General features: G+C 42.9%; 1 protein-coding gene across 1 annotated transcript in view; it reads right to left on the bottom strand.

Annotated features, from left to right (window-relative positions):
* Positions 1 to 10,685: 10,685 nt before the first annotated feature.
* APAF1 (apoptotic peptidase activating factor 1) overlaps positions 10,686 to 12,287 on the bottom strand; it is a 109,599-nt gene continuing 107,997 nt past the window's right edge. Inside the window, 1 exon segment of the mRNA XM_042781830.1 lies at positions 10,686 to 10,832. Coding sequence (XP_042637764.1) covers positions 10,686 to 10,832 — 147 coding nt within the window.

The raw sequence follows: 12,287 nt of genomic DNA, 5'->3' as shown, positions 1-12,287 counted from the left end.
ATAGCCAATTTCTAAACTGCCCACTCCTATCAAACCAGTACTCTGAGGAAGCAAAGCATGTTCCTTGATCTGAAGAATCTTCTGTTCCCCTTAGAACTTTGAACATCTGCATCCATAAGCAAAGTCTAGTTCAGAGCAAATCATCAAATGATTTACACCCGCCCAGTGTCAAACATCTTTCTCTTCATTTGGTCAAGTTCTGGTCAGCTTCTCTCTCCCTCTCTCGGGACTTTTTTAGACATTAAAATTGGATTTTTTTTTTTTAATATATAAGTTATTTGTTATGTTTCCTATGAAAATTAAGCAATCTCACAGTAACATCTTTTTTAAAATCAAACTGGGTAATCTGCCAACCGGCCATCACAGAGTCTATGTACAGTGCATCAGCCCATCCCACGTTCCATTCCTGTCTCCCCCACACCCAACCAGCACCATGCACACTTGCTGCTGTCTGTGCCTCAAACAAATGAACCAGGCATCTGCCTGCCCCAACAACAGAGCTCTGCATCCCATAGAGAAAGTTCCAGCAGGGACGGAGAGCATCGGGGTGGATCTGCCGAGGCCTGCTGCTCGGTCACTAGCCTGCGTACTGTGTGGTTGGTTCCATTAGTACTCGCCAGCCAGGCCTTACTCTTGTGGTGAAATTAAAACCCTGAGACATTGGTGCTGACCTGGGAAATGCCAGTTCCACTGAACTCTAGCCTATCTTCATCTCTGTCATTGTCAGGTGCCTTCAAGTCAATTCTGATTCACAACGACCCCATGTAACAGAGCAGAACTGCCCCATACGGTTTTCTGGGCTGTAATTGTCATGGGAGCAGATTGCCAGGTCTTTATGCTTCATGAGCTTCTGGATGGGTTCGAATCACCAACCTTTAGGTTAGCAGCTTCGTGCTTAACCATTGCACCGCTAGGGCTCCTTGATTTCATCTCTGTTCTCAGCACAGCACCATTTTACTTACTGTTTATGCAAAACGAGCATTCCAGACCCAATATATTGAACTCGGTGTATAACACACAAAGAATCATAAAAAATCAAACCAAACTCATTGCCACCGAGTTGGTTCTGACTCATAGCAACCCCCACTTGGTTCTCAAGGCAGTACATTTTTACAGAAGTAGATTGTTCCAGCTTCCTTCCCCAGAGCAGCTGGTGTGTTTGAACCGCCAACCTTCTGTCAGTAGTCAAATGCCTTAGGCACTGCGTCACCAGAACTCCTTACAAGGGATATTAAAACCAAACCCACTGCCATCGAGTCGATTCTGACTCATAGCAACCCCATTTGGGTTTCCAAGGCAGGAAATCTTTACAGAAGTGAATTGCCCAGTCATCCTTCTGTGGAGTGGCTGGTGGGTTTGAACCACAAACCTTCTGGTTAGCAGTCAAATGCATTAGGCACTGCACCACCAGAGCTCCTTACAAAGAGTATTGTTGTTGTTGTGTGCCACTGAGTTGGACCCGACTCATAGCGACCCCTCCTTGGGTTTCCGAGGCAGTATCACTATGGAAGTAGATTGCCCCATCTTCCTTCTGAGGAGTGGCTGAAGGGTTTGAACCACCAGCCTTCTGGTTAGCAGTTAAGTGCTTTAGGCATTATGCTACCAGATTTGCTACAAAGAGTATTAGCCACACATTATTTTCAAAGCAGTTTTTGTCTCCAAAGCCTCCGAGACCTATGCATGAGCATATTTAACTTTTCAAGAGTAGTTACTGACCAGTTATGTAAAGACTTAGGCATACTTCAGCCTAAATAATCTCCCCAGGTGAAGGAGGCAGCCACAGGGGTCGTACTTGATTCAGACATCAGAGGAGCACGGGTTGTCAGATGACAGACTTCTCAGTACAGCGGAGCGGATGTGTATCTTACAAGTTCTGCCATGGAGGAACTCTCTCCTATCTCACTGCCACAGTGAGAGCAAGGGGAGATGGAGGCAGCTCTTACAAAGTCAGCTCACAACATGGTCATAAAAGCCGCTCAAAGCAATCCCTGTTCAATACTCAATTTAATTGTCCTCTGGATCTCTTGGTGCCTCAATCAAGCCTCCCAACAGCTGCTCCCTGGGGTGCTTGTGTGCACAAGTGGCAATGAGACACATGGCAAGGGAAGTCGAAAGACCTCCAGTAAAAAAGCAACATCAGCTGTTTCCTGACATTTGAGAGGCTGATTGTTGTCTACTTCTCAAAAGTGCGTGCTCAGTTTCCTGAGAGGGGAAAAAAAAAAACCAATCCCAAAGTTAAGTGTTGAGTTAGGGGAGACTGGGAAGGAAGAAAGGCGCAAGAGGAAAGTCGTGGGGAAGTCCATTTTAGCAGGCTGTGTCTCAGGCATGGGTTTGGAAGGGCCCAGGACGGAGGCTGCAAACTCAGATGCCTTCTGGGCCAAGCAGGTGATATAAATGAGTGGGGTGGGACTGTGATGAACTCATCCGAGAGAACTGCTATTCAGGTCCAGACAATCTTGGTCAAGCAGAAACATCAATCCTGCGTTGGTAGATTTTCTAAGTCTGGCTTTTTATGTGAAATCTCTTAATTTTGAAATCTTGGCAACAAATTTGGAGTTTTGAAAAATGAGCATGGGCCAAACAAAACTCATCTGCAGGCTGGGTGTGGTCTATGTGGCACTTGTTTGTGAATTCTTTTTTGTATCTTTGAGAGTTCTAGTAGCATAGTGCCTAAGGCATTTGACTGCTAACTAGAAGGCTGGCAGTTCAAACCCACCAGCCACCCCTTGGAAGGAAGATTGGGCAATCTACTTCCATAGAGATACCACTTTGGAAACCCAAGGAGAGCTCACTATGAGTCAGATCCAACTCGACAAAAGTGAGTTGGTTTTTTTTTAATGGTTTTGAGATTCCACAGAGTTTCAACTACCTCACAGCTGGATGTCCAGATATTTAACAAAAGGGGAACACTGTGACTGAGGTAAGGGTTATAGAGAAGGCAGGGGTCACTGGGAATATTAATTAGAAACTGAATTCAGAAACTAGTAGCAAAGACTGGAAATAACAATGTCTTAATAAAGAAAGGGTTGAGTTTTCTCTCATGTAACGAACTTCAGAGAAAGTACAGTACAGGACTGGAATGGTAGTTCCACGATTCTTATTAAAATCCTAAATTCCTCCTATATCTTTATTCTGCCATCCTTACCACATGGATTCTAGCGTAAAGCCTACCTCATGTTTACAAATGGCTGCTAGAGCATCAGCCAACACATCTACATTCCAGGCAAGAAAAAAAGAGAAAAGATGGGATGGACCAAAGGCCTCTTGTCTCCCAACTGAGTAAGCAACCTCTGAAGAGTTTTCCTAAAAGCTTCACTTCTTGACTTCCACTTACATCTCATTGGTCACCTGTAGTATGTTGGAAAATGTAGTAGTTGTTGTTACTATTGTTACTTTGGGAGCTCTGGTAGCATAGTGAGTGCCTAAGGCCCTTGACTGCTAACCAGAAGGCTGGTGGTTCAAACCGACCAGCCACTCCTCAGAAGGAAGATGGGGCAATCTGCTTCCGTAGTGATACTGCCTCGGAAACCCAAGGAGGGGTCGCTATGAGTCTGGTCCAACTCGACAGCAAATAACAACACAACAATTGTTACTTTTAGTAGAAGGTCAGCTAAAAAGATGAAGACCCCCAACAAGATGGATTGACACAGTGACTGCAACAATGGGGTCAAACCTAGCCACAATTTTGAGGATGGCACAGGACCAGGCTGTTTCTTTCTGTTGTACATGGTGTCACTAGGAGTCAGAACCAACTCAACTGCCCCTAACAACAAGAAGCAGCTGAGCACAATGCAGCCTCCAACATAATAGCAGTTCTTGATGAGGAAAAGAGAAGACTGGATATTGAGGAAGCCACTAGCAATGTGTGGCACAATGGGGCTCATTATAGCCCTGTGTAAAAGGGAAGTGCAAGCACACACAGGTGAGACACTTGGACAGAGAAAGCAGTGACTACAGGAGGAATTGATGATAATCCTGGCAGAGTTGCTGCATAAATTAGCAGCAGTCCAGGGAGGAACCCCACAGCTGTGCTTATGTGCACACCAAACACCTGTGTACCAAGCAACAATCCTGAGGGTATCATGGGCAGAGCAGGTGGAAAGGAGCATAATGCATATGCAGACATCATGGGTGCAGTTGGCTGGGCTGTAGGAGTGGCACTGGCAATGAATGGCTTGGTCGAGCATCAAAGACCACAGGGTGCTGGTTCTCAACCTCGGCTACATAGTGCAATCACCTGGGGAGCCTCTCCAGGGACGTAAATTAATTGGTCTTGGGTGAGGCCTGGGCTTTGGAATTTGAACCCAGGTCATTCTAGATGCTAGGAGCCCTGGTGGCACAGCATAGTGGCTAAGCGCTTAGCTGCTAACTGAAAGGTTGGAACCCATCCACTGCTCCATGGGAAAAAGATGTGGCGGTCTGCTTCCATAAAGATCTACAGCCTTGGAAACTCTATGGGGCAGTTCTACCCTGTCCTATAAGGTTGGTATGAGTTGGAACGACTTGACAGCCACAGGTTTTAATTCCATGTGCAAAATTCAAGAAGCATCACTTTTATCAAGCCCTATGGATCCCACGTAGCTCCTTACATCAAAGGCTCCCTAGAAATCAATCTTCGAGAAAATTAAACCATGTGCTGAAGGTCGCACAGCTGGAAAATTAGTGCAGCCAAAGACACACAGTTGCTGCCACACCCCCAAGCCATGTCCCAAGCAGGGGGCCTAAGGTCTTCTATCTACTTCTTTATTACCACCCTCCCTACCATTTGGTGGGTACATATATAGTCCAAAAAGAATAAAGTTGGGCGGAGTCAAGAGGAAAGCTTTGCTGCCAAATGATTAACTGCCTGGGATTTTAGTTCTTCCTCTATAAACTGGGATCGTGGTCTGCAAAACCACTCAACTACTGTGAATATAAAATGAGGGTTGGGCAGCACCTACAGTGGCTGGGCAACAGCTATCTGAATAAATGACTTGAACACGTTCTTCAGCTCCTCAGAACCACCACCTTGGTACAAAAGCAGCAGTCTTTACTTACCTGCTGGGTGTTCTCCAATTTGATCAGTTGCTGAGAACTACCTGACCCAAACTCAAGCCTGGAATGCTCTCTGGTTACATATTGTAGACTTGAGTGATGGTAAATTAGAGCGGCAGATTTTCAATTCATTTCTATGTGATAAGCAGTATTCCCAGTTCTGAAGGGCTGACCTCACAAATGAATTACAATGAACAGCAGCAACTCATTTTCCTGAATCATAATTGAAATGAAAATGTTCCAAGTTCAGGCCTTCTCTCAACATTGTCAGACTCAGGAGCAAGTTGTTAGTGATGTCCAATGACTTCAAAGGCCTGGTCTCTGATGGGAATCCCATCCTTGATCCAAATTCTTACGCCCCTTCCATGTGCACATGCTCTGCAATTCTTCTACCATTCAACTTATAGCCTAGTAGTAGCTGATGTTATAATTTAGGCATTTTAATAACTCATAAGAGGAAGGGTTACGAACAAGGAAATCTATTCCAATGACAATCTTTAAATGAGATTAACAATTTTTTTTTTTAATTCTTGATTTTTTTTTAATTGTGATTTGGGTGAAGATTTACAGAGCAAATTCACTTTCCATACAGCGGTTCACATATACTTTGTCTCATGACATTGACCACAGTTTACCACAATGCAACAGCTCCCCTCCCACTTCCTCCCCATAGTTACCTCTTCCCAGTGTCCATCCCTCCATGCACTCCTGCCCCCTGAGCTGTCTCCCTGTGCATAAGCTGCCCTTCTTTCTCCCATGATTGTTCTCTCCAAGGAGTGTTATCTACTTGAGGTAAATGTTCAAAATGAGACTAACAATTATTGGAAAATCATTTTCCCTTTCTTAAAGATTTGCAAATAAAATGTTTACTGAATAATAGATTGCCATACTTGCCAACATAAACACTCCAGGAATAATATGTTTACTCTTTTCATATAATTATTATCCAGCTTTTTTCATCCAAGTGAAGTTTTACTCTCCCTTACTGATACATCAAGGAGCCCCTTGTGGTGCACAAGTTACGCTCTCGGCTGCTGAGTGAAAGGCTGGCAGTTCAAACCCACCCAGAAGCTCTATGGAAGAAAGAACTGGTGATCTGCTCGCATAGATTACAGCCTAGAAAACTTTATAGGGCATTTCTACTCTGTCATATCAGGTCACTACCAATTGAAATCGACTTAACAGCACCTAACAACAGTGATGCATCACAATAGAATAGTAAACCAAAATGCAGAGATAAAGAAAATGCTGGTGATACACTACATCTTAATATGACAGTTGTGATATCCTTGTGGAGAGGGAGAAGACTGAATGCATTATGGGTATATATGCATGTGGGAACTTCAGTCATTGGACAAAAACTTATGGTGGCTTATGTGAGAATCAACTCAATGGCAACTGGTTGGTTAGTATGTTAGCCTCTGATATAAAAGATACAGACTTGGCTTTCAAAGATCTTATAGTCTAATGGGGGAACCTGATAAATAAACAAGGAACTACCATGCAGGATCATAAAGCCATCACAGACAAAAAGGTGCTACAGGAGTCAGGGCAGACCTTCAGCAGAAGGGTCATCTCAATAAATACATGAAAGATGAGGAGTCAGTGACAAAAAAAACCTTTAGGGGAAAACAGTAAACAGCATATTCAAAGCCACAAAAATCAAGAGAGCACATGGCAGGCTCAGGTTTTAAGTAGAGTAATGTGATTGAGATTGGCACTTGGGAAAGATCATGTTGTGCAAAAGAACTTGGCAGAGGGGCACGAATGGTGGCAGAGGTGGGAGTTGGAGAACTGTTACCAGGCTAAGATGATGGGGGCCCAAGAAGGAAATGATTGTCACAATTATTAAGTTGTTGCTTGTGTTGTTGTTATGTGCCATCAAATTAGACCTGACTGATAGCGAGCCCTCCTTAGGTTTCCAAGGCAGTATCACTATGGAAGTAGATTGTCCAACCTTCCTTCTGAGGAGTGGCTGGTAAAGTTGAACTGCCAGTCTTCTGGTTAGCAGTCAAGTGCCTTAGGCACCACTAGTGGTATCTTCTGTTAGAGCAGCACTGTTGTTGTTGTTGTTGTTATGTGCCGTCAAGTCGGCCCCGACTCATAGCGACCCCTCCTTGGGTTTCCGAGGCAGTATCACTACGGAAGTAGGATTGCCCAACCTTCCTTCCGAGGAGTTGCTGGTGGGTTTGAACCACCAGCCTTCTGGTTAGCAATCAAGTGCTTTAGCCACTATGCTACCAGAGCTCCTAGAGCAGCACTAGAGGTAACCAAAACAGGATCCCATCTGAGAATAAAAGGCCAAGTCCTTGCAGCCTCCACAGTGCTGGCTCCCGCTCCCTCGGCCCTCATGTTCTATTATACTTCCATCACTCACTCTTCTCAAGCCACACCAACCTGCCTGCTGTACCCTCGGCTCAGAATGGCTCTCCAGGTACATACGTGGCTCACCTCTCACCTCTTGCAAGTCTTTATTCAAATGTGACTTTCTCAATGAGCCACTGCATCTAAAACTACAACCCATGCCCCATTTAAATACACCACCTAATACACTATAGAATTTACGTATTTATTTTACGGTCTGTCCCTGCTCAACTCAGACGGTTTTGTTCATTGCTCTATCTCCTACACCTAGAATCATGTCAGACATATGTTGTTGTTGTTGTAATATGCCGTTGAGTTGGCCCCGACTCATAGCGACCCCTCCTTGGGTTTCTGAGGCAGTATATTACAGAAGTAGATTGCCCAGCCTTCCTTCTGAGGAGTGGCTGGTGGGTTTGAACCGCCAGCCTTCTGGTTAGCAGTCAAATGCCTCAGGCACTATGCTACCAGAGCTCCCGTCAGACATGTTGTTGTTGTTGTCGTTATGTGCCGTCAAGTCGGACCCGACTCACAGCGACCCCTCATTGGGTTTCCAAGGCAGTATCACTACAGAAGTAGATTGCCCCATCTCCCCTCCGAGGAGCGGCTGGTGGGTTTGAACTGCCAGCCTTCTGATTAGCAGTCAAGTGCCTTATGCACTACGCTATCAGAGCTCCCTGTCAGACATATAGTAGATCTCAAAACATTTGTTGAATGAATGAATTTTAAAAATGAGTGAATGAGTAAGTGAATTCTCTTTTCTGCAGAATTTTCTCCAGGCCAGCCACATCAGTCAATAACAACCATCAGAGAAACACACTGAAGAGACACTCAGAAAATTCTGATAGAATTGAGTCTACACCAAGCTGATAAAACATTGGTGGAAAGGGTGGTGGCTTTAGTTTGAAGAATCTTTCCCCTTAGTCTTTTAATCAACAAGTAAAAGACAAGCAAGGCACATGAAATAATCTGAAAATGTTTTCAAAAAGATTTAAGACATTTTATTTTTGTAAACATTTTTAAGTGCAATTTTTAAAATGTATACATCAAGACCAAAAAGAAAATCATGTAGACAGTATCATGAATACAAAACTGGTAAGTTTTCAAAACATACAAAGACACATGCAATATAAAAAATCTTTATATATACAAAGTTCAATGTTATTTTCAATGTAAAAAATGAAGCAGGAGAAAATCAATGAACACGTTCACCAGCACCAGCCGACTACAAAGCCACGTCCTCCTGCTGACGGACTCCGGGAGCCGTCTGAACCAGCAGCCCGCTCACGCTCAGCTGCTCCTTCTACCTCATGGTATCTCATTTTTCTTTTTAATTTCTTCTAAAACAAGAGCCAATGACGGCTTTTGAAAAGTTGACATTTATTGTTTAACAGTCTAGAGGTGTTTAATTCCAAAAGCTAGTAATGTTTAAACTAAGCTGTACATGAAATGAGCTCCTAAACACTGCATCCTATTATGAGTTAGATACTCTGAGCAGAATACATACCATTCACAGAATTGTTTTTATAAAATTAAGATTTTCACATTACATATGCTTAAATCACAGTAAGCCTATAAACTATTAAAAAAAACTCCTCAGCCGTGTAAAAAATTATTCACTCTATTTAAGGTCCTATCAAATGTAATCAGCACCCTCTAATCTAAACCACATCTGAGGGGTTGTGTTCACATCCCACCCGTCTCATCTACTAATGTGCACCAACAACAGAAACAGGCACAATGTCGACCTACTGTTAATACTAACACCAATTTGCTTCAGTTCCTGTGGCAGAAACAAAAATTTGTGGTTACTTTTTTAATACAGAAACCCATCTATTCTTAATTTATCTCCATTTCCTTTCATCTATTTCAGTGAAAGTGCTTAGATTTAAGCTTCAATTAAAGTTTCTAATTCGGGAGGTCAAAAATAGCCTGGCTACTGATGCGGGTGAGTTTCTTCCCTATGAAAAACTATCTTTCCCCATTAACCTTGGTAGGAGGAGGAAGGGAGGGAGAGAGGGAAGACAGGTTGCTTGGATGGAAGACTGGAAAGTGAAAACTGACATCTTCCAGAGTCACAGTGACACTTCTGGAACTGCGGAGAAAACCACAGAGAATTCTGTTGAAATTCACTAAGAAAGCAGCGTTGACAATGCCATTCATCTGAAAGTAAATGGAGTGAACAAGAACCCTCCTGAGGAGCGCGCTCCTCAGGACAATCAACCGCAGGAGACCAAAAGGGCAGCATGTGCCCGGGAAAAAAAGTTCAGAACCAGAACACAGGAAGGGAAGGAAAGATGAGCGCAAATGGGGAACCCAGGGCAGAAGCAGGAAGAGTGCTGGCACACCGAGGGGACTGCAACCAGTATCACAAAACAAAATGTGCATAAATCGTAGAATGGAAAACTAGTTTGCTCTATTACTTTCACCCAAACTACAATAAAAAAAAAAAAATCAAATAGAAAAAGATATTTCTTAGAAAAATCCTATTAGTAAAATTTAGCATTAAAATCAGCCCCTCCCTTGCTAACATTTAACTGTGGATCGACTACTAAACAAAGAAAAAGTAAGGATTAAGAAAGCTCAAGTTCAAACAGGTAAGAAGTTTGGTATTTAAAAACCAGAGACAGGACAGTGCTCCCATCAGATACTGGTAACTGGAGAGCAGTTATGGCTCAGGGCTGCCGTCAACTACAGTGAGAAAACGGCAGACCAGTAAAATCTACTCTCTCCGACACACCTGAATTTTGCTTCATAGAAAGAACTTTTGAAATCCAAGACTCACTAATCGAGTTAATTAAAGGAAATGTTGCAGACTGTGCACAGACATAGTTTGTTTAAAGCAAATTTAAAGCATGCAAATAAGCTCCCAAATTGTATTTGGGAGAATGAGGGTACGAACGGTTCAGAGAGCAGGCTACTGCTACCCTGCCGCACAGGCTGCAAAACACAGATTTCCTTCAAATTATTCTCGTCAATTACGTCAACCAATTCGGATGCATCAAGAGAGAATTATACCAACAGGATAACAAGGTATGTATTTACACTTCATTTGCATCTTAAGGACAAATTGTTAACAATGAAGATAATGATTATATATAAAAAAAAAAACTAGATTAAAGGATGTTCACTTGGGGAAAAGCTACATTATTATTATTCATCCAACAACAAACACTTTTGTAATGAATGCAATACTGCAAAACAATTCACAGCTTTATAAAAAGTTGAAATACAGAGTTTCATTAGAATGTTTTTCCAATTTGAAATTTAAAAGAATTCAACTTACTGTTTTACTCTAAAATCTGTAAAATATATAAAATACCAAGATTATCAACAGTCACACATGTTTTGAAGTCAGGGGACACGTGTATTTTCTTCAGATTGGTTCCATTTGTGTAGAAGGTCTGTGAAGAATCCCCAGTGACAACATTCCACCACTATTCAGAGATAAATAAAATAATCATTAGACTGGTAATCATATGACAATCTGCAATGCTGACCAGATCCTTTGCTAAATGACTTCCATGCTCCCAAACTTAAGCATTAACAGCAGGAAAGAAGACGAAGGTTTAAGGCTGCAATATGCTATTATCAGCCTGGTCCACCTTCCCCGATCCACCTTGGCGACTGCCTCACAGTTATGCCTACACCTACCTCAGGTCTGCTTGAGAAAAGCTGCAGCCCTACTTCAGAGCTACACACAGTCCACTATGGCAGTGCTGAGCTCAGCTCTCCTGTCTGCATGTCCTCCTCCAAGGAATGGGCAGAGAATAACCCCTCTCTTCACTCTAAAACAGCCCTTTGCACAAACAGGTGATACTCCCTTAGACACCCAGACTTTCATGTTCTCCCCTTTTACCAGGAGTGAGTCAAGAGTCCAGACCAAGCTTCTTTGCTAAATAGATATGAACACCTCAAATGTAGCAGGCACTCTGGCCAAGTCTTTCTTTTCTCTTCCCAATCACTGAAGTTGCTAAGATTACAATATTCGCATTCAGTTACCAAATGGAGATCATAAAGCTTATCTATGTATCTCACAGCTAAAATGAGAGGAAAAGAGACAATGTACACGAAAACACTCTGAAAAGGCCTCAGGTTCCCCAAGGCTCAGGTACATCAAGAGGACTGTGAATGCAATGACAGTGTCACTAACCGGTGAATCCCTGGCAGTGCCCAGCATTCTGCCTTGCACATGTGACTGACTTCATACTCACTATTAATAACAGTAACTAGTAAGAGTGTAACCCCTAGGGGCTTTAACAAACCTCACCGAAGCAGCATGCACTAACTTGGGATTTTCCAGAACTGACAATTTTGCTTTGTAAAATAAAAATGTAAAGAAGATTGCAGAGGATACATTCCAACTACCTGAGAATGCTCATTAGTTTTCAGTTGTTAGTGGCAAACTGCAGAGGTAGGAAGATCTTTACAGATCTTACCTAGTCCAACCACCTCATTTTACAAACAAGGAAACCGGGGTTCAGAGAGAAGTAGGACCTTGTAAGGTAACACTGCTAGCAGAGTCGGAGGTGCTACTAGCAGAGGAGGGACAGCTCCTGATTTCCTAACCCAGAGTTCCCTCTGTTTATTAAAACAGACGACTCTACTTCAAAACACTACACCAGTTTGAATACAGACTTAAAAACCGTAGTATTAAGATAGCAGCTGACGCTTAACCCAGAGTATACCATGTGCCACTGCGGTGTAGTAAATTACTTAGTATGGCTTTTCTACCCATAAGTCTTTGTAAACCCCAAGGTGGGATTTTCTATGAGCAACTGAGGAGCTCCTTTTGCTGAAGCTATCCACCTGGGTTATTTCTGTTGGGTGGGGCACAATACAATGTTCTGGGAAGTTCCCACTCTCTCTCATGTGCTTAGTGTTCTGACGCT

This window comes from Orycteropus afer, unplaced genomic scaffold (genome assembly GCF_000298275.1).
Source record: "Orycteropus afer afer isolate SDZICR_OR568_19922 unplaced genomic scaffold, OryAfe1.0 scaffold00177, whole genome shotgun sequence".
Lineage (NCBI taxonomy): Eukaryota > Metazoa > Chordata > Mammalia > Tubulidentata > Orycteropodidae > Orycteropus > Orycteropus afer.
Note: the sequence above shows the minus strand (reverse complement) of the source record. Positions and strands in the feature narration are given on the sequence as shown.